General features: G+C 45.2%; 1 protein-coding gene across 6 annotated transcripts in view; it reads left to right on the forward strand.

Annotated features, from left to right (window-relative positions):
- STIM1 (stromal interaction molecule 1) overlaps window positions 1–23,110 on the forward strand; it is a 164,253-nt gene extending 141,143 nt beyond the window's left edge. Inside the window, exons 6-14 of one of the 6 annotated variants that reach the window (XM_084752221.1) lie at window positions 687–864; window positions 7,699–7,876; window positions 10,256–10,423; window positions 11,309–11,409; window positions 11,680–11,915; window positions 13,424–13,516; window positions 15,762–15,828; window positions 18,059–18,095; window positions 21,169–21,362. In XM_084752221.1, coding sequence (XP_084608347.1) covers window positions 687–864; window positions 7,699–7,876; window positions 10,256–10,423; window positions 11,309–11,409; window positions 11,680–11,915; window positions 13,424–13,516; window positions 15,762–15,828; window positions 18,059–18,095; window positions 21,169–21,213 — 1,103 coding nt within the window. In that variant the 3' untranslated portion in view covers window positions 21,214–21,362. Of the gene's footprint in view, window positions 1–686; window positions 865–7,698; window positions 7,877–10,255; window positions 10,424–11,308; window positions 11,410–11,679; window positions 11,916–13,423; window positions 13,517–15,761; window positions 16,156–18,058; window positions 18,096–21,168 lie in introns of all 6 variants that reach the window. The other 5 variants (XM_084752217.1, XM_084752219.1, XM_084752222.1 and 2 more) reach the window with 5 other exon arrangements.
- The last annotated feature ends 4,191 nt before the right edge of the window (window positions 23,111–27,301 follow it).

A 27,301-nucleotide genomic window follows, 5' to 3' on the forward strand; every position in this document is an offset into this window, starting at 1 on the left:
CCAGAAAGAAAAGCAACTCCTGTGCTGAGGCAGTGTCTTGAGGATGGCTGGGAGGATAGGATTTATGAGTAACCACTCACCCAGTGGTTCTCAGCCTTCCTCAGGGTTCTTCATGTTGTGGTGACCACCAACCATAAAATTATTTCATTGCTATTTATAAGCGTGATTTTGCTACTGTTATGAATCATAATGTAAATATCTGCTATGTGACCCTCCCAAGGGGGTCACAGGCTACAGATTGAGAACCCCTGCTTTAGAGGATCCTCAGTGTTCTCTCAGAAACCCTGGAGTAAACACTCATGGCTGCCCTCCTCAACCTAGGGTATGCTATTTCATCTTTAATCCCACAGACTCCCCATGGTTGCATAGGCTTATCCCATTCCAAAGATGGCTGGAATGCTCTTGAGAAGGGACTATTCTTTTCACTGCATTTTAGGGAAGGATGAGTTAATAAAGCTTCAGAAATTTTCTCAGGCCATTATCCTATCCAAATTAGGCCTTGGCTGGTGTAGAGCTAGGCACAAACTTTATCATGATAGTATGTTCACGTGTGTTTAAGAGAAACAGTTCCTTCTGAGTTGTAAGGTCTACCTTTCACAAGAGGAATCACTGAGGAGAGGGTGCGGGGAATTGCAAGCTGAGTGAGCCTCGGCGCCCTGACTCACCGTGCCCTCCCTGTCCGGCAGTGACTCGCCATAATGACCTCAAAGACTTCATGCTGGTGGTGTCGATCGTTATTGGTGTGGGTGGCTGCTGGTTTGCCTATATCCAGAACCGTTACTCTAAGGAGCACATGAAGAAGATGATGAAGGATCTGGAAGGGTTACATCGAGCTGAGCAGAGTCTGCATGACCTTCAGGAAAGGTAAGACTTGCTTCTTTTTTTTTTTTTTTTTTTTTTTTGGTTTTTTGAGACAAGGTTTCTCTGTGTAGCCTTGGCTATCCTAGACTCGCTTTGTAGACCAGGCTGGCCTCGAACTCACAGCGATCCGCCTGCCTAAGACTTGCTTCTTAAGCAGAGCTCTGGTACTGCCAGCTCTTTGGAGTCTCTTGTGGCACCCCGTTGACACGGCTGTAAAGGCTAGACCATCCATCTAGAGCTGTTCCTGGCTTCCTGCCATCCAGTTCAGTTGCCCTGGGTAGTTACTCCTTGAGAGGAGCTTTTATTGTATTTTGTTTAAAAGCAGAATAAAGCAAAAAGCTCTTTCTCCTCTGAGATTGGAAGAGGGAAATGCATAGCGGCAGAGTCCTGCCCTGGCAGCGGTTGTTATGGTCGTTCTGCTTCTGGCCCTACACCTCGATTGCTTCCTTTCTCATGCAGTGGACACAGTTAGCGGTTTCCCATGGCCCCCAAGGAAACCTCTTAAGCCAGCTGGTCATGGTAGCCCATGTGTGTAGCCCTGGCATTCTGGAAGTGGAGGTAGAAGGATCAGGAGCACAAGGTTAGCGTGGACTACAAGCAAGTTTGAGACTGGGCTATCTAAGACTGACTCAAAACTAAAACAAAAAGGCTGAGAATGTAGCTCCGTACTGCATAAAACTGGACTTAGAGGCCTGCCTGGCAAAGTGCTTTAGCAGGTAAAGGTGCTGCCAAATGTGATCTGCTGAGCTTAGCACCAGAGCCCACGTGGGGGATGAAGAGAACTAAGTCCTGGAAGTCGTTCTCTAATTACCACATACACATTGTGGCTCCTATGTGGCTGTGTGCGTACACACACACACACACACACACACACACACACACACACACACACACACACAAAATGTAAAAACATTTTTAAAAACTGGGCTTAGAGGCAGGAAGATTAGAAGTTCAAGGTCATCTTTCACTATCTAGCAAGTTTGAGGTCAGCTTGGTCTACTTACAACCCTGTCTCATAAAGAAAAGTTACTTCATAAAAATTTTTCATCCTATTCCCTTAGTTCTCATACACTCTAAGTACCTTAAATATTGACTTCTGTGACTAAGTCTATATTCCTTTCTAGAACTCTTTGTCATTAATAACCTGAAGGATGGGGCTAAAGAGATAGCTTAGAGCTTAAGAGCACTGATTGCTTTCTCTAGAGGAGTATGATTCCCAGCACCCACGTGATGGTTCCCAACTATCTTTAACTACAGTTCTAGGGGATCTGACACCTGGCCTCCATGGGCACTGCATGCATGTGGTGCACATACATGCAGACATGCAGAACACCCATACACAAAAAATGAAAATGAATAACCTCAATTGACTTGATCAGGGAAGTATTATGCTATCACTCTGATAGTCTATGACACTTTGAAACTGGAAGAAGATAGAGCTATAAAAAGAGAGTCCCAGTCAGGCAGCTTTCCTCTCCTCCAGACATCTAGAATTCAGGCCTTAACGCAGACCTCTCACCACCTTATAGTGTAAGCACACAACAGAGTTAGACAGATTCCATAGCTGAGTGAATATGACACTGTGTTCAGGTGGCCTGGAAAGATGGGCAGGGTAGGACCGTGAGGCACACATAGATCTGCTCAGTAGATGTAAAAGTCAGTAAAAGGTCTGTGCAAGTGTCAGAGTTGTTTGGTTTGGTTTTATGAAGGGGAGAGGTCTGTTTCAGGATCATTCTTTAGAAAATGATGGGCAGCTTAACAATTTCCTTTCAGAAGCCTGGAGAAATCTACAAAAATAGGAATAAAGCCTGAAATACATGTCTGAATATATGCCTGTAGTTCCAGCATTTGGGTGGTGGAGACAGGTGTGTTAGGAGTTCAAAGTCATCCTCAGCTACATAGGGAATTCCAGGTCAGCCTGGCCTGTGAGATCCAGTCTTAAACTGTTCCTCTGAAAGAAAAAAGCCTGGTTTGTGTCCCCCACCTGTGTCTTATTATGTAGTCCAGATCCAGGCTGGCCTTGAAATCATAGCTATCCTCCGGCCTCAGATTTCCCAGAGCTGGGATTACACTAGTTGGTGTGCACCACCAACCTAGTTTCTTTGGCTTGTTTGTTTGTTTGTTTGTTAGCCAAGTCTGGCCTGGAATTCATGGTGAATCTGCTTCAGCCTCTCAAGTGTTAGCGTTACACAGAAGTGCACTAACATGCCTGAGACAGCTAAAGGGTTACTGTTAAATAACAGACACTATTTTCTTTGAATGGGTGAGGAAAAGCTTTCTTACAGGCAAAGTTTCTTTTTGGTCTTGGGTGTTTGTTTTTATTTTTTAATTTTAATTAATAGATTTAAAAAAAATGTATCCTTGGCTGGCCTGAATCTCTCTAAATAAGCCAGAATGGTCTGGAACTCAGAGATCTGCCTGCCCCAGCCTCCCAAGTGCTAAGACTAAAGGCATGGGCCTCCATACCTGGCCCATGAGCTGGGTACTGAAATTGATAGGTGCTGTTATCCCTGTCTTAGAGTTGAGGAAATGAAGGCTAGGACGGTCACATGTCAGCAGTGAACAAGGACATTAAAAAAACAAAAAGATTTGTTTTTATTTCATGTGTATGAGTTTTATTTTATGTGCCTGTCTGTATGTGTGTCTGGTAATGGACACCAGAAGAGGGCATCGGATTCCCTAGAACCAGAGTTACAGCCAGTTGTAAGCCGCCCTGTGAGTGTTTGAGACAGACCCGAGGTCCTCTAGTAGGGCAGTAGCACTCTTAACTGCTGAGCCATTTCTCCAGCCCCTGAGCTAGGAACTTTGACTCTGCAGCAGCAAGTTTACCAGATCCGTGGCTATAGGCTTCTAGTGGGTGAGAAGAGTTTGGTTTCTAAGCTGATTCACGGGCGCTTTGCTGGGTCCCTTGTTCTTGTACCCTTTGCCAGCTAGGGGCTCACTGCTGTATCTGAACAGTTCGCATACTTCGTTCGCTTGAGAAACATGCACTGTTTTCATTCCAAAGACAAAAGAATCTAAGCAAGAGACATTCCAAGTTTGGGGATAAAACTTAAGCTCCTAGCCTTGCTCTTCAAATCCCCCTGAGTTTAATGACCACTGTACCACCAAGCAAGAGATAGACACCCCCCCCCCCAGACTGCTGCATACACACACACACACACACACACACACACACACACACACACACGCCCTTCTCCAGAGTTCAGAGCCCACATGCCACTTTGTCCCTCCTGTGTATAGAAATACACAGCAGGGTGCTGCCACCACACAGCTTTGTTGTAAATGAATGTAACACCACATATACATTCCAATTAGGATTTCACAAGTCTTTGAAGCAGGCAGGAATTTTGTTTCCTTTTTGCTATGAAGAAACAGGTGAAATGTGTCCCTGGTCATACAAATGTTAGAGCCACAGCCAGGGACTTCTTTGTTTTTTTGAGACAGGGCTTCTCTGTGTAGCCTTGACTGTCCTGGACTCACTTTGTAGACCAGGCTGGCCTCGAACTCACAGAGGTCCGCCTGCTTCTGCTGGGATTACAGGTATGTGCCACTGCACCTAGCTTAGCTGTGGACTTTGAATCAGGCTGCTGTTGTCTTGGAGTAGGGCAGCAGTTGCTTGTACATTTACTTGCGCATTTCTGTACTCAATATATAGTGCTCTCTGTCTCCACTAGACCATGGTTGCTTTTTGCTGTAATGGAGGTATGTGTTAGAGGCAAGATGTGGTCAGACCAGCTTTTCAGTGAGGATTGAGTCACTAGTGGTACAGTTTCCTGCTGTTGGGCTGTGGGACAGTAGACATCAGCAAGGAGAGAAGGGGAAATGGCATTACTGGCTTTTTTAAACTTATGCATGTATCGCCATCTGGTGTCCATCCTAAGGAGCAGCAATTTCTTCTCCAGTTGGCAGAAAACTGCTATTGTCACACAGCTGCTTGTACCCACTGTTTCTTCTTACCAGGGTCTCAGCCACAGACAAATCTGGACTTGCTGTTCTTAAATTGAATTCTGTATCTTTCCTTAATCACTTTTTTCTCTGCTGACTTTGAGACATGGTCTCTTACGCCAAGGCTGACTTTCAACTCCATGTTTCCCTGCCTCTGTCTTCCAAGTGTTAGGGTTATAGATGTGTATAACCATGCTTGGATATGCTCATTTTATTAAGTAGACAATGCCCCCAGTGGCTCTTTTTATTCTATAGGCTATCATTTCTCTTTCTTTTTGCTACTTTTGTGATGGTAGTGATATTAGTCTCTCTGAGTAGCCTGGAACTTGCTATGTAGACCAAGTTGGTCTCGGATTTGCATTGATGCTCCTGCCTCTGCTTCATATGTGACTACAAGTACATGCCACTATATCTGGTCTTATCTTTACTCTTCTCTATCTCAAATCTAAACCATACCTTTGTTTCCTTTTTCTTTCTTTCTTTTAGATGGTGTCTCATTATGTAGCCCTGGCTGGTCTGGAGCTCACAGAGATCCACCCACCTCTACCTCCAGAGCGCTGGGATTAAAGGTGTGCACCACCGTGCCCAGCCTCTTTTTTAAAACCCACTTTATTTATTTATTTATTTATTTATTTATTTATTTATTGTGTGTGTGTGTGTGTGTGTGTGTGTGTGTGTGTGTGTGTGTGTGTGTTGGGGGTATACCATGGTGTGGGTGTGAAGGTCAGAGGACAACTCACCAGAGTCTGTTCTCTCATTCTACCATGTGGGTCATTGCTATCAAACTCGGTTGTTGTGCTTGGCACCTTTATGTGCTGAGCTACCTCCCTGGCCTTCCTTCCTTCTTTCATTTTTTCCCCCTTTCCCCTTCCTCATTCCATCCTCTTCTCTCACCTTTCCTGACCTCTCCTTTCTTACTTCCCCCTCCTTTGGACCAAACCAATGACCTCACTCAGGCTAAACCAGAACTCTAAATTTCTTCTCTTTCTTCTTCTTTATTATTCCCATATCCTAGTTCCCCAGTAGCTTTATGGTTCCTGCTAACTTAAGGAGACCACACAATAGCTCAGTTCTTTTTGTTTTCATAGCATTTAGTAAACTCTTTCCCTTGAGTCTTGTCTTAGTGTTACTATTTCTATGATGAAACACTGTGGCTAAAAGCAACTTGAGGAAAGGGTTCATTTGGCTTACCCTTCCTCATCCCTGCTCATCATCCAAAGCAGTGAGGACAGGAGGGCAGGAACCTGGAGGCAGAAGCTGATGTAGAGGTCTTGGAGGAATGCTGCTTACTGGCTTGCTCCTCATGACTTGTTCAGCCTGCTTTTTTATAGAACCCAGAACCTCCAGCCTAGGGGATGATGGCACCACCCACAATAGGCTGGGCCCTCCCCCATCAATTACTGAGAACATGCCTTATGCCTGAATCTTATGAAGACATTTTCTAAATTGAGGTTCCCTCCTTTCAGATAACTCTATGTCAAATTGCCATAAAATTGGCCAGCACAGGTGTAGTCTAGATATCTCCTTCCCCAACTTCTTTCAGGCACAGTTGGTTGCTCATTCTTTTGCCTCAGGCAACACAATGTATTCATCTCTTTATTGTAGAATCTGTCACAGTGTAGATATTTATTAGTCTACTGTTGGTAAACTTTGGAAGAGGAGATGGGCTTCTTAGTGGGAGGTCAGTTTTTGTTTTGTTTGTTTTTCTAAACAGGGTTTCTCTTTGTGGCCCTAGCTGACCTGGAACTTGCTCCCTAGACAAGGCTGGCCTTGAACTCAGAGTTCTGCTAGCCTCTGCTTCATGAGTGTTAGGATTAATGGCATGTGCTATCACCACCTGGCGGGAGGTCAGGTTTTTAAATTTATTTCTTGTATTTAGGGCTCAGCATAGGACTTGATTTTTTAGTAGGCATTCGATTAACTTGTTTAATAAATGAGTGAAATGGATGCATAGATGGCTGAATGAGTTAAGATATATGGAAGGAAGAAGGGAGGGAGGAAGGAGACGTCCTTAGAAGGCTTTGTCAGTAAGCAGCGACAGTGTGAAAGTGAGTACAAGGATAGGCGTTTATTATAATTGATTTCCTTAACATCTTACCAACTTTGAAAAATCCACAGGACCAAAGGCAACAGATGATCTTTTAAGATCTTCTCACTCTAGCCCCTTGGACATACAGTTCAGTGTGTGTGTGTGTGTGTGTGTGTGTGTGTGTGTGTGTGTGTGTGTGTGTGTGTGTGTACACACGCATGCTTATAACAGGCATTTGAGAGTCTAAGGAGTCCACCTAATAATTTTTTTTCTCATTTTCCATCCCTCCTACTACCACCCCACGTAAATCTGAACCATTAGGTTTTGCTTCACTTTTATCTATCTTTAAAGGGCTTTTTACAGTTATTAAATCAACCTTTCTTTCTTTCTTTCTTTCTTTCTTTCTTTCTTTCTTTCTTTCTTTCTTTCTTTCTTTTGAGACAGGGTTTCTCTGTGTAGCCTTGGCTGTCCTGGACTCACTTTGCAGACCAGGCTGGCCTCGAACTCACAGAGTTCTAGCCTTTTATCTCCCCTCTTCATAGTCACATCTGTCCCAGGTGGATGTTATCATCTACTAGGAAGAAAAGTGTGAACTGTGACATGTTATAATTCAGGGAGCGCGGTACTTTAGCGGAGGTTGTGGACTTGGCTTCGTGGTCATGTTTACCAGCAGCAGAGTAATGGCCGACATAAGCATTAAGGCTAATGCTGAGCTCTGCAGCCAGCAGTGTAGACAGGCTACGTGCTGAGAGCTGATGGCTCTCATTTTTTTCCTTATTGCCATAACTCTTGGCGTATTGGCTGGCATGTCTGTGCCTGTCTCCTCCAGCTCTCTCTGTTCCGCCTCCCCTCCCCCCAAGGCTGCACAAGGCCCAGGAGGAGCACAGAACGGTGGAAGTAGAGAAGGTCCATCTGGAGAAAAAGCTTCGTGATGAGATCAACCTTGCGAAGCAGGAAGCCCAGCGGCTGAAGGAGCTGAGGGAGGGCACTGAGAACGAGAGGAGCCGCCAGAAGTACGCTGAGGAAGAGCTGGAGCAGGTAGGATGATCTGCACTAGACGCTTTAAGGTGTGTAAAGGGCAGAGGCCCAGGGTCTGACTGGAAAGCTTTATGTGCGAACGTTTTGAAACATGGTTCAAATCTTTCTTCTAGACTTATCAATAAGGGTAATGGAAAAGCTATACCATGACTTTAAAAAAAAGTGGTAGTTAACAGGAGATAAGAGTGACCTTCTTTCCCATCCCCCTTTTCATTAAGGTATTTACATTAAGTGAACAAATCCTAAGTATGGAGCTGGTAAGTTTTTACATATAGACACACCTGTGTAAGCACCACTCAGAAAGCTCACTTTTGCTCTTAGAAAATTGTGCTCCAAGAGTAACTATTGTCATAACCTCTAAACTAGACTAGTTTTGTAGGATTTTGAATTTTGTGAAAATGGCAGTAGGGCTGGAGAGAAAGTCTAGCAGTTAAAATAACTGTACTGCTCAGCCAGGTGTGGTGGTGCATACCTTTTAATCCCAGCAGAGGAGGAGGCAGAGGCAGGCGGATCACTGTGAGTTCAAGGCCAGCCTGGGCTACACAGAGAAACCGTGTCTCGAAAAACCAGTTCCCAGCACCCATGTTAGGTGGCTCATACTGCCTGTAACTCCAGCTCCAGGGGATCCAGCATCCTCTCTGGCCTCCATGAGCACTGCCCTCATGTGTATATCCCCTACCTCCACCCCTAAAATAAACACATTTTAAAAAACTTTATAAAAATGGTATAGGACTAGGACTGTGACTTACTAGTAGGACCTTTTCCCAGCATACATAAGAATCTGGGCTCAATGTACAGGACAACAAAAATAAATAAAACAACACGAAGAATGGGATTATACATACATGCTTTTTATATTTTTTGTTTTGTCAAGTTGCATGCTTGATTTCCATTACACACAAGCAGGATGTGATGGCACACACCTGTAATCCTGGTACTCAGGGAGGCAGAGACAGGCAGATCTCTGAGTTCAAGGCCAGCCTGGGCTACAAAGCAAGTCCAGGAAAGCCAAGGCTACACAGAGAAACTCTCTTGAAAAACCAAAAAAGAAAAAGAAAAAAGAAAAGAAAAGAAAGAAGGAAAGAAAGAAATCAGAAACAAACAACCTCCTGGGTGTGGTGATACATGCCTTTAATCCCAGCACTCATGGACCTCGGTGAGTTTAAGGCCAGCATAGTTTACATAGCAAGTTGTAGGCCAACCAGAGCTATATGGTGAGACCTTGTTTCAAAAATCAAAACAACACCCCCAAACAGGACTGGAGAGATGACTCAGTGGTTAAGAGCATGAGTTCTTGCAGAGGACCCAGGTTTGGTTTCCAGTGCACAAATGATGGCTCATAACTGTTGTTTTAAAAAATGAAAACCACCCTGAGCTATACAAGACCTTTTTTAAAAAAAACTAAAAGTACCAACATTCTGGAAGACAGAGGCAGGCCAATCTCTATGAGTTCAAGGCCAGCCTGGTCTATGAAGTGAGTCCAGGACAGCCAAGGCTACAGAGAGAAACCCTGTCTCAAAAAACAAATTAACCAACCAAACAAACCTAAAAGTGGGACTGTAGAGGTGGGTTAGTAGTTGAGAACACCTGCTCCTCTTCCAGAGCATTGGCTCTCTTTGGAGCTGGAGTTACAGGAAGTTGTGAAGTACTTCATGACTAGGGTATGTGGCCTGGTGCCTACAGAGGGCAGAGGTATCAGCTTCCTTTAGATGAGGAGTTTCATCAGTTTTTAGCTACTTCTATGTTGCTAGGAATTGAACTTGGGTCCTCTGCAAGAGTACTGTGTACTCTTAACTGTTGATCCATCTATCCATCACCCAGAATTGGATTTTCAGCCAAGTGCTTTGTCTACCGCGTTGTGATATTTTTTAAATTTAGTATTATTTTCTTAAATGTGTGTGGGTATTTTGCCTGTACAATGTGTGTGCCTGGTGCTCAAGGAGGCCAGAAGAGGGTGTTAGATTCCCTTGGACTCACAGATGGTTGTGAGCTGCCATGTGGGTGCTGGGAACTGAACTCGAGTTCTCTGGAAAAGCAGCCAGTGCTTTTAACTGGGCCTCTCTCCAACTCACATCGTGATGTCTTCAGGCCCACACACAGACCCCCAACTCACAAGAAGATGATTCAGTAGCAGATATATTTCTGAAGAGACCAGAATAGCTGGCTGAGACTGGCTGTGTAACTAGGAGAATAAGCTGATGTGATAGTAAAGAATGTTCTGGAGGAAAAAAAGTCTCCATTTGAATTCTACGAGACAATACGGACAATGTGATCTTAAGCAGGTGTGGACTCTGAGTTGTGAAGCATGGTACAGAGAGGTTGAAAAGGATCTTATGTCAACAGATAGACCCACATACCCACGTTCTTACGTCCCCATAGGTTCGGGAGGCCTTGAGGAAGGCAGAGAAGGAGCTGGAATCACACAGCTCATGGTATGCTCCCGAGGCCCTTCAAAAGTGGCTGCAGCTGACGCATGAGGTGGAGGTGCAGTACTACAACATCAAGAAGCAAAATGCCGAGAAGCAGCTGCTGGTGGCCAAGGAGGGGGTGAGGCCTCCTTTCCTGAGGGCCTCCTGTTGCCCTCTTTCCTCCTCCCCGCCCTCCTCTTCTTATGCAAGCCCCATTCTCTGCTTTATCCTGTCCCTCCTTTTGAGTGAAGAGCTAGATTGGCAGTGGGTTCTATTTCTTTTTCTAATGTACACTTCTTTAAAAAAAAAAGATTTATTTTTATTTTATGTATATGGATCTTTTGCCGGCATGTATGTGCCTGGCACCCAGGGAAGCCAGAAGAGGCATGTGAGATCCCTTAGGACCGGGGTTATAAACGTTGTGAGCTTCCATGTGGGTGCTGGAAACACCTTTGTAAGATCAGCCAGTGCTTTCAACTGCTGAGCTGTCTCTCTAGCCCCAACAACGCGTCTTAATAACGTCCTAAAAGTTTTGGAGGAGGGAATGGGAGTATAGGGACGCGCCGTCCTGTCTCCTGGGTGTGATAAAGCGAGTAGGGCTGGGAAGAGGGAAAGCCGCTTCCGCTTCCTAGCTGCCGAGGGAACAAAGACCCACTTTTGTGTGTTTGTTTGTTTTCCAAAACAGGGTTTCTCTGTGTAGCCCTGGCTGTCCTGGATTCATTTTGTAGACCAGGCTGGCCTGGAACTCACAGAGATCCGCGTGCCTCTGCCTCCTGAGGTCTTCACCACCACCTGGCAAAGAAGTCCTTCTAAGGCTTGGAGTACTAATGCTGGAACCATTTACTTCTTAGCCAGTTTCCTGTAGTCCACCCACTTCTCCTTGCCTTACTTTTCACTTTTCTCTTTTCCTTTTTCTCTTCCTTCTCCTTGTGAAGCTTAAGTTATGTTTGGAGGATGGGGGCCCCACCACAGGAAAGCCTTATTTCTTCCTTATTTCTTTATGTTGGGGGCTTCATCTTTGCAGGCTGAGAAAATAAAAAAGAAGAGAAACACACTTTTTGGTACCTTCCATGTGGCCCACAGCTCTTCCCTGGATGATGTGGATCATAAAATCTTAACTGCTAAGTAAGTAGCACCAGGTCTCAGCTCTAGCAGTGCTAATGCCATCCTTAGAGACTGAGGTTATGTGAGGCCTCTAACCCCAGTCCCATCTCCTCACGATGGAGTGACAGCTCTGGTCTCCTGCCCAAGCCCTGATCCAGCTCCCACTCTGCTCTTAAGCCTATAAATTTGTTCATACATGCCTCTACCCAAATGTGTTCCTCTGAAAAGTGACTTTGTTCTTACTGGGGCTTCCACACGGTTCACCCTTGCAGTTCTCTCTCATGTCTTCAGGCAAGCCCTGAGTGAAGTGACAGCAGCCCTGAGGGAGCGCCTGCACCGGTGGCAGCAGATTGAGATCCTCTGTGGCTTCCAGATTGTCACTAACCCTGGCATCCACTCCTTGGTGGCTGCCCTCAACATAGACCCCAGCTGGATGGGCAGTACCCGCCCCAACCCTGCCCACTTCATCATGACTGACGACGTGGATGACATGGATGAGGAGATTGTGTCACCGTTGTCCATGCAGTGTAGGTGACCTCTTTGTAGGGATGAGAGAAGTAGCCTTTGGTACATAAGATGAGACATCTGTTGCCTCTGCTGGGCTTCAACAGTAGCTGGGGAAGACAGCTAGAAAAGACGGCAGCTCCTGCATTGGTTAATAAAACAATTCACATGAAGATGTTTCTTTATAGCTGTCCTTTTGGTAGTTTCTTCTTGCTCTATGCCTTCTCTGTTCTGTGTCTATGTGGTTTTTTTTTTCCTTTGCTCTGTTTTTCTATTTAGTCCTCCTTTTTCTTCCCCCAACTACCTACCTTTATGAAAAAAAATCTTTAGAGTCTTTTTATTTATAGTATGAAATAATATTCACTTTGACTGTCTGTGTTTATTTACTTTTACTTTCTGTTTCTTATTCCTATACTAAAGCAGATAAATAGAATGAAGTCTCTTTTCCTTGCCTTTCTGCGTGAGAGCCCTATATAGTAGCATCCTTTAAATTGTTCTACCCCTAAAGTCTCCAAACTAGGAGACATTCTTGCCCAGGAGGGAACTCCTGTTCAAGTATGTCTGGCTGTCTACCAAACCTGGACTCCCTTCCCCCACCTGTATCCGAGTTCTTTCTTCTTTCTTCCAAAGGTGACAAGAGCTTAGTAGAGCAGAGCCAGAGGGACAGCATTCTGGAGGAATGCTTTAGTGACTCCCTTGTGGTCCACAATTGAATTTTTTATTTGGATGGGAGATGGCTTAACTAAATAAATTAAGCTTATCTGTAGTGATGGTATTATCTTGGGCCTATACCCAAAGGAGAGTTCAGGGCTGATTTAGGGTCTCCATTTCAGGAGGCTAGCTACATTCCCCTGCTTGCCCTGTAGGCCAGATTCTTTAATCAGGCTAAATTCATATTTCAGACAAAAGTTATTTCTAAATATCCTTTTTAATGGGCTGATCCAGGAACTTGCTGTGTAATCCGGGCTAACCTTGAACTTGTGATAATCTTCCTGCTTCCTACCCTCCCAAGTATTTGGTATTATAGCCATGTAGGAACATGTGAATTTTTTCAATAGTGCTTTGCCCCTGGCCAAGCCTCTTTGTCTCCTTGATCTGCTGTCTTTTTGGTTTTGGTTTAGTTTTTTGAGACAGGATCACACTATATAGCTGTGGCTGGCCTAACTCTCTCTGTAGCCCTGGCTGGCCTGAGTTCTATGTAAACCATGCTAGCCTCAAACTCACAGATATCTACCTGCCCCTGCCTCCCAAGTGCTAGAATTAAAGGCGTGTGCAATCACTCCTGGCCTGATCTGATATCTTGTTAGGGCTTTAGTCAAAGTCCTAACAAGGTTTCAGTCACTAATAGGCAAATCTGGAGCCTAACTTATTGATCTAAAGGCTCCTATGCTCTCTAGGTTAGGAAGAACCATAAGTAGCTCTGAGCTATTCACTCCCTGACCCCAGCCCTCCCTGTATCCCATTGAGAGACAGGCCAGAACCCTTCATAAATCAGATTCTCTTCTCCTTTTGGCCTGGCTGTTGACCCTAGATGCTGCCTGGCTGATGGGGCGTAGGTTCAGTGACCGCTCTCTCTGCTCTACATCCGCCGGCTCGGATGATCAGTCCCTCTGGAAATACCCGGGTTTGAGGAGCCCCTTTGGGGCTTTTGTTTTTCTGACTTTTGGAACTAAACCAACACTCCTATCCAATGGGCCCCTTCCCTTGCCTGCCTCACACCCCTGCCTGCTCCCTCTGTCCCCTCAGCACTCCCCCTACTAACTGAAGGGAGGGGTTCGGGGGTGAGAAGAATCAGCCTGCTTAGCAGAGGATTGGAGAGAAAACGTAGGTGGTGATGGGAGTTCCCTGCTGCCCGCTGGGCTGGGCTGGGCGGGAAAGGAAAGGACAGCCCTCTGTTTTTCCTCTTCAAGTTCTTCCCTTTTCTCCCAGGCCCTACTTTCTTTCTTTCTTTTTTTTTTTTTTAACCTCCTTCCCTTCCTATTATGGGCTTCTTTCTCTTCAAGCACCTCATGCTTTGATAGCTACCAGCTGAGGGCTTGCCTCCTAACTCTCCATCACTATGGGATTGTGCTGACTCCATGGCTTGGCCTTGTAGAGGCTCCTAGCAGCCTCTGACTTTCTCCAACTTTAAAGGAATACGTTTTTTTGTTTTTGTTTTTGTTTTTGTTTTTTTTAAAGTTGGAGCTGGTTTTGAGCCTAAGACATGCTCTGGCACATCCCTAGGTTACCTGGTATCTAGGTTGAGATGGTAATTATCCTACAAGAGCCTGGTTTGCAGCATTGATCCTGGAACTAGGTAATTGTTATTTTTGTACATAGTAGAGGAAATTTGGAAAGTTAAAAAAAATAAGCATGAATAGTAACATTAAAAAGGCTGAATACTTTTTCTTGCATTTTTTTGTCAACTTAAAAAAATTTTTTTTTTTCGAGGCAGGGTTTCTCTGTGCAGCCTTGGCTGTCCTGGACTTGTTTTGTAGACCAGGGTGGCCTTGAACTCAATCCACCTGCCTTTGCCTCTTGAGTGCTAGGATTACAGGCATGTGCCACCACCCAGCAAAGATTTATTTATTTACTATGTATGGAGTATTCCGCCAGCTACAAAAAGGCACCAGATCTCATTATAGATGGTTGTGAGCCACCATGTGGTTGCTGGGAATTGAACTCAGGACCACTGGAAGAGCAGACTGTGCTCTTAACCTCTCAGCCATCTCTCCAGCCCTAAGATTTTATTTTTATTTGATGTGTGTATATGCATGTGTGTGTGCATGCATTGGGTTTGGGTTTAGGCACATGAGTGCAGGACCCTGTGGGCCAGAAGAAGGCATGGGTCCCTGGAGCTGGAGTTACAGGCAGTTGTGAGTTGCTCAGAGTGGGTGCTGGGAACCAAACTCACACCCTCTGCAGGAAGAGAACATACTGTTAACAGATGGGACATTCTCCAGCCTCCTGCCTACTGAGAAGTCTGAGAACAACCCCACAGGATTTTACACATGTGGATTAAGATGAGAATGAAAGTGGCTGAGAGTCACAGCTAGAAGTTGAAAGGCTTGGCTTCAAATTCTACTGTTTTGTGTTCCAAAGCTCATGGCTAGTTCATAAAAATTTTCATCCTGGGATGGGATGACAATTTAGATGTAATATGAATAAATTAATAAAATATATATTAAATTTTTTTCATCCTTCTTCATCCCTTGAAAATTTTTGTTTGTCTCACTCTATAGTCTGCTGGCTTCTAACTCCTAATCCTCCTGCCTCAGGCTTCTAAATGCTGAAATTACAGTTATGTCTGACCATACCCAATTCCAGAACATCTTAATAAGTATCTTTCATGTTATTAAAATCTTTTTATAAGTATCACTTTTAATATCTCTGTCATCTGCCAGCAAATAGATGCATTCTCATTTTTTCATTGTCCCTCCTTTATGTATACTTTCATGCAACTATTAATAATGATCCAACGAACAGGTTTGTGTATAAGTCCTTGTCTGTGTTGTGAATTACTTTCTGAGGTTGGCTAAAAGGAAAAGGCTGGTTCTTGGTGCTCTCCCGGACCTTGCTCCAAGTCCCTGTCCTGTACTGCCCTGCCTGTGTCCTCCCACTAACTGCCTTGCTACTTCCCTTTATAGCGACATTGGCTTTAGGTCTCCTTCCACTGAAGTTGCCACTAAAACTGACCTGGGCACCTCATCTACAGTTTCCCATCCTTTTAGGTCCCATAGTGGGAGGTTTCTGGGAGGTGGTGTCCTTTTCTCTGGATTGGGTATCAAAGGTCTAGAGAGGTGTCTAGCAGGCATATCTTTATGGGTTCCTGCTTGCCTGCACCCAGCCTGGGTGTGCCCGTCCTCATATTCTCTTTACTCTCCTTGCAGCCCCCAGCCTGCAGAGCAGTGTTCGGCAGCGCTTGACGGAGCCACAGCATGGCCTGGGATCTCAGAGGTTGGTAGAGGGCGAGGCTGGCCACTTCTTGACAAGCCGGGTATCTCTGCGGCGAATGCGTAGCCTTTCATCTGGACAGTCTTTCAGTTCTGAAGGCCACGGGACCAGCTCTCCATCTGCCTCTGCTTCTTCTTCCTGCTCCTCTTCCACTACCACCATCGCCACCACCACCACCACCTCCACCACCTCCACCACCATCAACACCGTCCATGTTCACCCTGTTTATTATCACCACAGCACTTCCTATTTCCTCCAGATGGATCCCTACCCTGACCCAATCCTTTCTGACAACACCGCTGTGATGTCTGGGCATTCAGAGAGCCTGGGGTATCAGCTGTCTCTCTTCTCTTTCTTCCTTCCCTTCCTACTGCTTTTACCTTGGCCTCTGCCTGCTGCCTGCTGCTTGTTGGCCTCTGGGCGGTGTGGTGGGGAGTCTTCCTCCTTGCCCTTTCCTTCTCAGTTCTGGGATTCCTCATGAAGGTCAGCTTTATTTCGTACGCCCGACTTCCCTCTGCTGTTTGAGGTTTTCTGACTCTAAAAATGAGTAGCGGTCTTCTTCCCTCATGATCCTATAACACTTTTATTTAAATTATGTACTTTTATATCAGTTACCTCATATTCTTTACTCTTTAGATAAATTTGTTCTGTGCCAGGTGAACATGGGGATTCCCAGAAGATAAGATGCAATCCTAGTCATTATGACTATAGTCTTGTCTGGGAAAGGCACACAAATCAATTCTGGAACAATTTCATAAGTGCTCTGGGGTACTGAGGAAGGAGGAATGACTAACAGTGTGCATCTAGGTGGAATGCTTTACAAAAGAGATGGCACCTGTGCTGCGGCCCTGTCCACAGAGAAAGGAAAAGGTTCTAGCTTAAGGAAATGTTATGTGCAGAGGAATGGAGGTGTAAGGACACACTGTACACTCGGAATGAGAACACTGCATATGTGTTAGAGAGAAGGAGTGGAAGATGAGGTCAGAATGATGAAAAGCTCAGGAAGGCTCAGGGTTTGGCCTTTATCTTTTTAGAAATGGAGCACCATAAAAGGGTTTCTAGATGAATGTGAATTGGCTGTGCTTCCATTTTAGAGGACTCAGGGTAGTTACAAGTGCTTGCTGCTAAGCTTGATGACCTGAGTTTAAACCCAAGAGCCCACATGGTAGAAGAAAAGACCCAACTCCTGAAAGTTGCCCTCTGACCTCCACATCTGTGAATGAGTGTGTGCAAACACACAAAATAAATATGTGTAATAAAATTAAAGTCTTTCCATTTTAGAAGTAACAAATTTAGTGGCTTGCATGCAGCAAAGAAAGGAAGACTAATTTGGGGGCATTGCAGCATACCACTTGGGGTGGGAACTGAGGTCTTGGCTCAAGAAGATGATTTACCTAGAACTGGTTACAAGGTACAGAAAGAAGAATCTAGTTTGACACTTAGATGTCTAGCTTGACTGAGGAAGCAAGTACAGCCTTCATGGAATTGACAGCACAGGAGAAGGAATGTGGGCTTGGAAATTTGGGACAGGAAAAGTAGGAAGTAAAATAATTACTTGTTAGAGTAGGCAGTTAAGGCTCTGAAAGGGTAGTTTTTCCCCAGGTCACAGAGATAATTAGGACAGAGCACAGACTCCAACTTGACTTTTCATTCAGGATACTTGTTTTTCTGCAACATCTCAGTAAGTGACATAGAGAAGAATTGAAAGTTTCTTCTCAGCCTGGACTGGTCTCTCTTTGACTTTCCCTGCTAATATGTCAAGATGTTAGGCTAAGATCAGAGGTAGTAGCCTTGATCTTGTATGGGACAAGCTTAGGGGCCCCGAAGAAAGGACTCATCCCTGAAACTGTGACTATGGCTCAGCCCTGGTTACTGAGTTGCAGCCTGCTTACTCTGTTGATTTCTTTTGACCCAGCGTCATCTCTCTGACTTTGTTTCATAAACCTTTAAGGAGTTATCCTTGAGGGCTGTTGCTTTTGCTTCCACAAAGGGAAAGCCCTCAGTAGGATCATTTCTTCAGCAGAACTGTCCATTTTCACTCTCATCCTCATTTCATCTGGAAGTGTGAGAAGAGAGACTGCTCCTCCCAGTATTTATGGGTTGGGGAAGCTAGGGGTTGCTGTGATTTCATGCTCCAAGGCCTAAGCTGAGGGCAGTGGGGGAGGAAGGGTGGGTAGTGCCTGCATTCACCTGGCCTGTTCACTGCTTAATTTTCTTTTGCACCATGCACCAGAGGATCATCTCTAAAGGCAAACAGGCTCTCTAGTAAGGTTAGTAGCTTGGAATGGGAGTCCAAGGCAGCCTAGCCTTTGGGGAGGGATAACTCTGGCCTAACAGGTTTCAGCAGTTCAGGGAGGGAAGGTGAGCTTGCCGTAATGGGCCTCTTCCCTCTCAATATCTACTACGGGTTTCTCCTAGGTCCTCATCTTTCTACGGGATTCTTAGCTTTTCATTGATGAGGGAGGCATGGAAGTCTGTGAGGATCAAGAACAAGTACAGGACTGTGGGTCAGAACTGAGACTGGGAGATCCAAGCTTGTTTTTATTTCTTTTCCTTGCTGTTATAAAGATAGACATTTCCAGGATCTTACCTCCTCAGTTTAAAAAAGCTGCCAGGCAGGCTGCCTTGGCACTTTCTTAGTGGTATATGTTTATATGGGGAGGATGGTTATGTGCATAGAGGAACAAGAACATGTTTTGTTGTTTAAGATGTAGGCCTTGTCCCACGAAAGCCTTCACTTACCAGGAAACAGAGACAGAGGAGAGGACATTCTAGTGGGACTCTAGATGTGAGATGCATGAGAGAAAGGCAAAGTAGAAGGACCCAGAGGGTCCTAGGAGCCTACAAGTAGAACATTATGATAGGCAGATTTGGGCACAGGGGTCCCACTCAAACTAGGCACCAGACAAGGACAATACAGGCGGTAAACCTTAAACCCCTACCCAGATCTAGACAATGGACAGAACACTCTCCACAGTAAAGTGGAGAGTGGGATATTACTTTCTCACACACTCTGGTGCCACACCTCTGACCATGTCCCCTGGATGGGGAGACCTGATGGCACTCAGAGGAAGGACAGCAGGTTACCAAGAAGAGGCTTGATACCCTATGATCATATAGAGGGGGAGGTAATCCCCCTCAGGAACTGTCATAGGGGAGGGGAATAAGGGGAAAATGGGAGGGAGGGAAGAATGGGAGGATACAAGGGATGGGATAACCATTGAGATGTAACAAGAATAAATTAATAAAAAAAAAAAAAAAAAAAAAAAGATGTAGGCCTTGCTGGTCTCAAAGTTGCTGTGCAGCTAAGGGTAATCTTGACTCTATGAGTCCCCTGTCTCTACTTCCCAATTGCTGGGAGTATAGGTGTGTGGTACCACACCCAGGTTTTTGTTTAGTTTATTTTTTTTGGTTTCTCTGTGTAGCCTTAGCTGTCTTGGACTCACTTTGTAGACTAGGCTGGCCTTGAACTCAAGAGACCCACCTGCCTCTGCCTCCCTGAGTTGCTGGGATTACTGTTGTGTGACACTGCGCCCTGTTTATTTGGTTGTTGAAGCATCGTTATCCTGTACACCCCTGTTTATCCACAGGCTTGGCTTAGGTTTGTGATAGTTCTCTTTCTTAGCCTTCTAAGTACTGAGGTTACAGATGTGCACTCGGTGAAGACACATTTAGATAGAAGCAAGAACCAATGTCAGATACATGAGTCCAAATATGAGCCTGAATATTTATGTAGACAATAGACTATGTGGCTGAAGCAGTATTTGTAGCAGTGGAGTTGGAGCTAGTATTGTCTCCCTTCCAACTCCAAGCTCCTGGCTTGGAGCTTGCTGCTCCAAGGTCAGCTGGCTGGAGTTGCTGCTCAGTTAGCTGTTCCCTGAGAAAGGAACTCAAGTAGCTATGAGACAACCCCCTACTTTGCCTGTTTCTGGAGGCTGGTGTCCTTCCTAACCTTTGACCCTTGGCTTCCTGGATCTTACCTGCTTCTGTATTTCCTCTCCTATTCTTCTAACTCAGGCGTTTATAGCTTTCCTTTGGCCCTCTCTTCTGCCTCTGTTGTGGGCTCTCAGGTCTCTGGGAAAGTGAAGGAGAGTTTAAGATTGATAAGAAACCCTAAAGTCACCCCTTTGTTGTAGAGGCAGAAGCTGTATAGTATCTGGGATTGGTTCATAGCCTTTAGCCTTAGCCAAACCCTGAACTAGACTCTGTGTATGTGTTTAGTGTGTAATGGTATGGCCCCATAATTCAGACCTACAAAGAAAGCCTTTTGTAACTGGGCTCCATACTGGCCTTCCAGGTTGGCTGGCTTCATTGCCTTTACTTCCACAATACTTTGCAATTTCCCAAGTGCTTTGTTAAGATTTTGTTCCTCCAAACAGTCTTGTAAATAACTAGTTTGATACCATCCCTGTAGGGCAAAATTGGGGCTCAGAAAAGCTAGATGACTTATCTAAGATCATACAGAAGGGTCCAGAGCTCTTCTCAACCCCTGTACCTTAAAGACCAATGTTCTGTCTTTCTGTGCCTCTCTACGTTCTCCCTGCCAGCAGAGCTCTGAAACAAACTCCGCACTTCTTGCTTTGATTTTAACTCTGCAGAACTTCTCCATGTCCTCATATAAATTCTGCGAGAGGATAAGAGGCAACATCTTGGCCTTTGGGATAAATGAGGGATTGTTTGCAAGGCTGTTCTAACTTCTCCTCCCCAGCCTTGGTCAGGCCTGCTGACTGCATGTGTTCTGTTCTTTGAGCCTGGCCCAGACTGCATGTATCCCAGGTGTGATGGAATAACTTAAGCAGGGAGGAGGAAGGCATGGGAAACGGTGACTCAGAGCAACACGCAGCTTCTATGTGAGCTTAGGGTGGAGTCCTAAGTACCTTTGCCAGCCATGGGAAGGCAAAGTATTGAAGAGGATGCCTGTGGAATTTGAGCCTATGGTTTATATCAGTGTAGCACCTTGGTATTCAGCGGGGATAGGGCCCAGCCACTGCAAAGCTCTTTGCCTGATGATGATGCTATATAATGACATTTGTTTTTGTTTCTTTTTGTTTGTCTCTTCTCATCATTGTTCCCTTTCTCCTGTTTCTACCTACTTTTCTTCCTCCATAATCCTGCTTTCCTCTTTTTCTTCTCCAATCTGTCCCCTTTCTTACTCTGTCCTGATTATTTACTCAACTTTCATTACTCATTCCTTTTCATCCATTTTTTTCCTGCTACCTGTTTCTTTTTATTTTCACTTTTCTGCCTCTCTTTGCCTCCTCACACTCCCCACCTTTCTTCTGCACCTCTTTCCCTTTCCCTGTATTCTCTGTTCCTTCTTCTTCTTTGTCCTATGTCTTGCAGGGATTTGACCCATTCCGATTCGGAGTCCTCCCTCCACATGAGTGACCGCCAGCGTGTGGCCCCCAAGCCTCCTCAGATGGGCCGTGCTGCAGAGGAGGCTGTCAACGCCATGCCTTCCAGTGGCAGCCATCGGCTGATTGAGGGGGTCCATCCAGGATCTGTGGTGGAGAAACTGCCCGACAGCCCTGCTTTGGCCAAGAAGGCAACGCTGGCACTGAACCATGGCCTAGACAAGGCCCACAGCCTGATGGAGCTGAACCCCTCAGCCCCATCTGGTGGCTCCCCACTTTTGGATTCTTCTCATTCTCATAGCCCCAGCTCCCCAGACCCAGACACACCATCTCCGGTTGGGGACAACCGAGCCTTGCAGGGTAGCCGAAACACACGAATTCCCCACTTGGCTGGCAAAAAGGCTGTGGCTGAGGAGGATAATGGTTCTCTTGGAGAGGAGACAGACTCTAGTCCAGGCAGGAAGAAGTTTCCCCTCAAAATTTTTAAGAAGCCTCTCAAGAAATAAGCAGGGTAGGGTGGCAGTGTTGAGGCTGTCTTTCCCTGGGTCTTCTGCCTTCACCTCACTTCCTGTCTTGGTGACATCTGGCCCCTAGAGTGGGGCACAGTGGGGCTGGCCCAAGGGCCTGGGCACTGTACATACCTGCCCCATTCAGCCTTGGTCCTTCATCATTATTTATTAACTGACCGCCATGGCCTGCCTGCCCTGAACCCTTCCAGCCTTGGGCTGCTGCTGTCACAGCCTCTCCACTTCAGTGCATGTCTTAGTTGCTGTTCCCTCAGTTCCTACCCCACTTTTGGGCTCCAGTTTCTATCTCTGCTGTCCCAGTTTTGAGGTTTGGTTTTTGTTTCTATCTCCTGCTTTCAGGCTCCTCTCTCCCATTACTCCCCAGCTTTCCTAGCAGGTGTGGGGAAGATAGGAGGAGTAACTCCTAAGACCTGTACCTCAGTTCTAGTCATCCCACTGACCATCGCTCTGCCTACCCCAGACTGGGCCAAGTTCCTGACCTCTGGGGTTTGTTCCATGGAAGTGTGCTGGGCTGGAGGGAACCTCTCCTGGAGCTCATTTGGATCTCCAGGGCTCCGTTCAGGAAGTAGACCCAACTCCCAGGGAACAAGTCACCAGAGTTTTGAAGAGAAACAAGGCTTGTGACTGATGGGAAAGACTTCTCTTAGTTGGAGAATGAGTAGATGCCAAAGCTGTGGGCTACAAGGCAGTTGCCATGTCTCTCTTGTCCTGCCCACATCTGCCTTCCTCTTACCTCTGCTCCCCTATGTTGCAGGAGTGTATCTTTTAAGAGGTGCTGCCCTGAAGCTCCTCAACCATCAGTACTACTGGGGCTCAGGACAACTGGCTCCCCTGGCTATGGGAGCCATAGTCATGACACAGGGCTCTTGTGGAGCCCTGGGCAAGGATGTTGTATTTGAACCAAAAGACAAATAGTTTTAAAGTAAAACAATAAATAAATAAATAAATAAATAAATAAATAAATAAATCTCCTGAATTTCCCAAGTGCCTGCACAGCACCCTCCCTTTGTTAGACTCTATTTTCATGTTACTGCATAGCCTGGCCAGAGGCTCAACACAGACACAACTGGTTTGGGGAAGGGGTGGTGAGGGAAGATAGCACACATAGGTGAAGGTTGCTGTGTGACCACTTCAACCCCTACACCTCCCATCTTCCAGACAACTCTCTCCTTTACCTATTTTTGCTATGGCTGTAAAGGTATTTTTTCCCTCTGCCCCATCTGTCATACCTTTACCCCGAGTTCCTAATCTGGGCCTGGGTTGGGTGCAGCTGGGGCTGGTCTTAGGCGGGTGCTAGGCTGTAGACTGCCTTGTAGCCCCCTGGACACCCTCACATGGGTTTTTCTGTGTTATTTCATAAGATTCTTTGAAGTCCAATAAAGCATGTAGGAGATTTTAACCTTTGCTGGCTGTGACTCTTACTGTGTTCTCTGGGGCTTAACAAATGGGATGTGGGAGATTTTAACTCCTGCTGGCTATTTTTACAGGATATTTGATTATTTATTGTACATAGAAAACCAAATCATTAGCAAAATATAAAAGTCCAAATTGATAAACTGTGTTTGTCAGATGCGGTTAGGGGTGCCCTTAAGAGAAACACTTTGGGTGTCCCTCTAAAAGCCTCCATAGGTAAGAATGCTAAAGAATGGAAAGTTCCTGTCTATTTTAAGGCAAGTTGCTTGAGAGAGGTCTTGTGGTCTTTGCTTTATGAGGCAAGTCAGCCCGGTGGTCTCAAGCTACCGCACCATAAACGTGAAATGGCTCCAGGCAGGAGAGCCCTACTGACTTGGTTTGGAGTGCCCCTGCCATGGTGACATGGGTCAGCCTGCCAAGGGTCTCGGAGAGGAAATTTGTAAGGATTGGAGATGTGATAGAGGCCCCCCCACCCCCCTCCTGACTTAGAATGTTAGAGTATAAGAATTGCCACACAAACCACTCGGTGTGCACCTCAAGGCAAGGCTGGTTGCAATCGGCGCTACAGAAGGGACTTGTGAGCCTGACTGTGATGCTGGCCTGTTTTTAAGGCAGGCCTTTAATAAGAAAAACCATAACCAGGCAATAGCCACAGAACCAGGTGGGAAGCAAGGGGAGAGCAGCTTTATATCATTTTGACTAGCTAAACACAAGAAAAATTGATTTTGTTCCGAATACATTGTATCTGGGTAGCTAGACAAAACCTTTTAAACTGATCGGTTAGGATATAAACTTGGGGACTTTCCAGTTCCCCACCATTCTGGGAGAAAGGAACATAGCAGGGTACTGTGGTTTTGTTTAAGTAGAACATACATCATTAATTCAAGCAGAATGTTCAATAAGTAGTGTAAGAAAAAGGCTTTTCAAGCTCCCAAGCGGGTAGAGTCTGAGAATCGGAACTTAATTTCACCTTATGATCAAAATGGAGATTTAAAAACAAAATGGCGATTTAAAAACAAAATGGCTTCTGTTATGATAAAGACGAAAGCAGGTGTTAACAAGGAGCTACAGTTGGAAGGAGCTCTGGCCTTGCAGGAACAACAGAGAAGCAGTTGACAGGACACAGATAACACAGAATTCTAGGAAAGAGAGCCAAGGAGCCCTCTTGGGTTTGGAGGAGCTCAAGAGGAAAGGTAGACTAGCTAGACAGAATGACACAGAGATTGCTAAAGATCTAGGAGTTTAGTTGCAGAATCAGGCTTGTAAATAGATATTTTTTTATATAGATCAGGAAATAAAGTTATCTTGTTGGGCTAGCTGGTTTTTACCTCAGTCTATGCCTCCCATATCTTTATTGGTATAAATTGAAACCTCAAAGTGAGCTAATTGCAAAATAAATAAAAATAAAAAATGAACTAATTGCAAAACAAAGTTATATAAATGCAAGTTTATTGGGAGCGGCTCTCACTGCCATGCAGGGGGAGGGAGAGAGGGGAAAGGGCGTGAAAAGAGTTGAGAGGGGGAAGTAAGGAGGAGAAATAGAGAAAGAAGAAAAGGCAGGGAACCAAAATGTCTGGATTATATAGTGAAGGGAAGAGTTCAGGGTAGAGGGCAGGGCGTGCCAGCCATGTCCTGTAGCAGGTAGGGACCAAGGGATGCCTGAAACCAAACATAAATAATAGGTAACTTAAACAGTTACAGGCTAAGACTCACTGTGTTCCCTGCGGCTTAACAAAGAGGATGAAGCGGTCGGTGAAAAAGCTCTGAGTTAGGGCACTTGACATCAAAACCGTACAGACCTGACTTTCATCCCTGAGACCCACATGGTGGAAGGAGAGGACCAACAAGTTCCCACACATGTACTATGGTGTGCATGCACAGGGAGGGAACAAAAAGTATATTTTCTTTTCTTCCCTACCCCCACCCCAACCCCTGAGACAAGGTTTTTCTGTATATCCCTGGCTGTCCTGTAACTTGCTCTGTAGATCAGGCTTGCCTCAAACTCAGGCAAGGAAGTTTTTGCCTCCATGGGGTTAACACACGCACCACCATGCTCAGCCTAAATAACTTAGTGGTTTAAGAAACATAAAAGGGACTGCATTGTGGTGGCACACACCTTTAATCCCAGCATCTGGGTGGCAGAGGCAGGTGGATCTTTGAGTTTAGGACAGCCTGACAGAGCAAGTTCCAAAGCAGCCAGGATTACACAGAGAAACCTTGTCTTAAAAACAAACAAACAAATGGATTAAAGAGACCATTCTTCATTTGCTAAGGGTGGATGATATTCCAGTGCACATATGTGGAAGCTCTCTGAGAGGTATCTAGTAAAATATAGGATTCCTAGGTAAATTTGAATTTCAGGTAAAGACTTTATATGATCATGTCTTACACAATATTTAGCATTCAGTTTTTTTTCTTTTCTTTCTTTTTCTTTTTGTTTTTCTTTCTTTTCTTTTCTTTTTTTTTTTTTTTTGAGACAGGATCTTCTGTATTCCAGGTTGGCCTTGAATTTGCCATACAAGTGAATCTGGCCTTGAACTCCTAATCCTCCTGCCTCCACCTCTCAAATCATAGGAGATCTATGCCACTCTACTCACTTGACAATTGTATTTTCGAGCCATCTTAAAAGAAAAAAAAGTACACTTTATTACATGCTGTGTGCTCCGTACACAGCCTGTGTGTGGAAGTCAAGAGGACTTGTGGGCGTTGCTTCTCTCTTTCTACTTTGCGGATGCTGGGGGTTGGACTCCAAATGTCAGGCTTTGTGGTAAATGCCTTAACAACATCTGGATGGCCCTATCTTTTTTTTTTAAAGCATATATTCACTGAATAAAATATTGAGTTTCAGCCAAGTGCAGTGGCCTGTAATCCCAGCACTCAGAAGTCGGAGGCAGGCAAGGTGGATCTTTGTGACTTTGAGGCCAATGTGGTCTACAGAGTGAGTTCCAGGACAGCCAAGGCTGTCTCAAAAAAATATATCGAGTTTCATGTATGAACAGCATGTACTTTCATATTATCCTGTCCGTCCTCTTAACCTTTTATTCTTAGGTCCATAAACCTACCATCCTAGTCTCTCTGCATTTCAAAAGAAAGTAGGAAACAGAAATTGGTAAAGGGAAATGGATTTATGCATAGTTTTGTCACTGGGGGAGAAATAACTTAGTGCTTCGCTCTGGCATGCTAGTAGCCTTTACAGTTTATAGAAAACTGTGAGACAAAGGCATGAACGTGTGCAGCTTTGTGAGAGTTTAAAGGGCCTTTTCTGGGGGTAGGAGGAAGTCACTAGCTTTAGATAGCCTGTTTTGTCAGTTCTGTGGAGCATGGAAAGACACAAAGGTTCCTTAAGGATTTAGAATAGTTCTGAATTTTGCCAGGGCCCCAGCCCATTCTCAAGTATGGAATCACAGTTACATTGGTGGTCCTCTTTGTTAAGGGGTAAAAACCCAGAGACCACTCAGCTCAGCCCAAGTTCAAACTGAGAGTCTGCTATGCTGGCAGGTGACTGACTGCCTGGGGAGAAACGCTTCTCACAAAGCAGCACTGAATGCTTATTACAGGGAGTTCTTAAAGACAAAACACAGAAAAGCTACATATTGTTTGGCAGTTGCAGAGAGAAGCAAGCAGTTTAACTCTTGCTAAGAATATGCAATTAGCTAGGCAGTGGTAGCACACGCCTTTAAACCCAGCACTTGGGAGGCAGAGGCAAGCGGATCATTGTGAGTTCGAGGCCAGCCTGGTCTACAAAGTGAGTCCAGGACAGTCAAGGCTACACAGAGAAACCCTGTCTCAACAAACAAACAAACAAATAAATAAAGAACATGCAGTTATCTGGAACATTTTGGTCCTGAGTTTCTAGAACAGAGTTAGGTGCTTTTCTATGGAGCTTTTTTTTGGGGGGGGGGGGGGCGGCCGACGACTAAAGATGGCTTCAGCAGAGACAAAATAGAGAAACTTTTACCCCATTACACTCTTCCTGTTTCCAAATAGTGCACTCCTTTCAAATTTTTGTTTGGTTTTTTGAGACAGGGTTTCTAGCTGTTCTGGACTCTCTTTGTAGCCCAGGCAGGCCTTGAACTCAGAGATCTATCTGCCTGCCTCTGCCTCCTGAGTGCTGAGATTAAAGGCATTCACCACCACTGCCTGGCCTCAAGGGTTTGGTTTTTTTTTTTTTTTAAACAAAAC

Source organism: Acomys minous (assembly GCF_964271855.1).
Source record: "Acomys minous genome assembly, chromosome: 2".
In the NCBI taxonomy this organism is placed as follows: Eukaryota; Metazoa; Chordata; class Mammalia; order Rodentia; family Muridae; genus Acomys; species Acomys minous.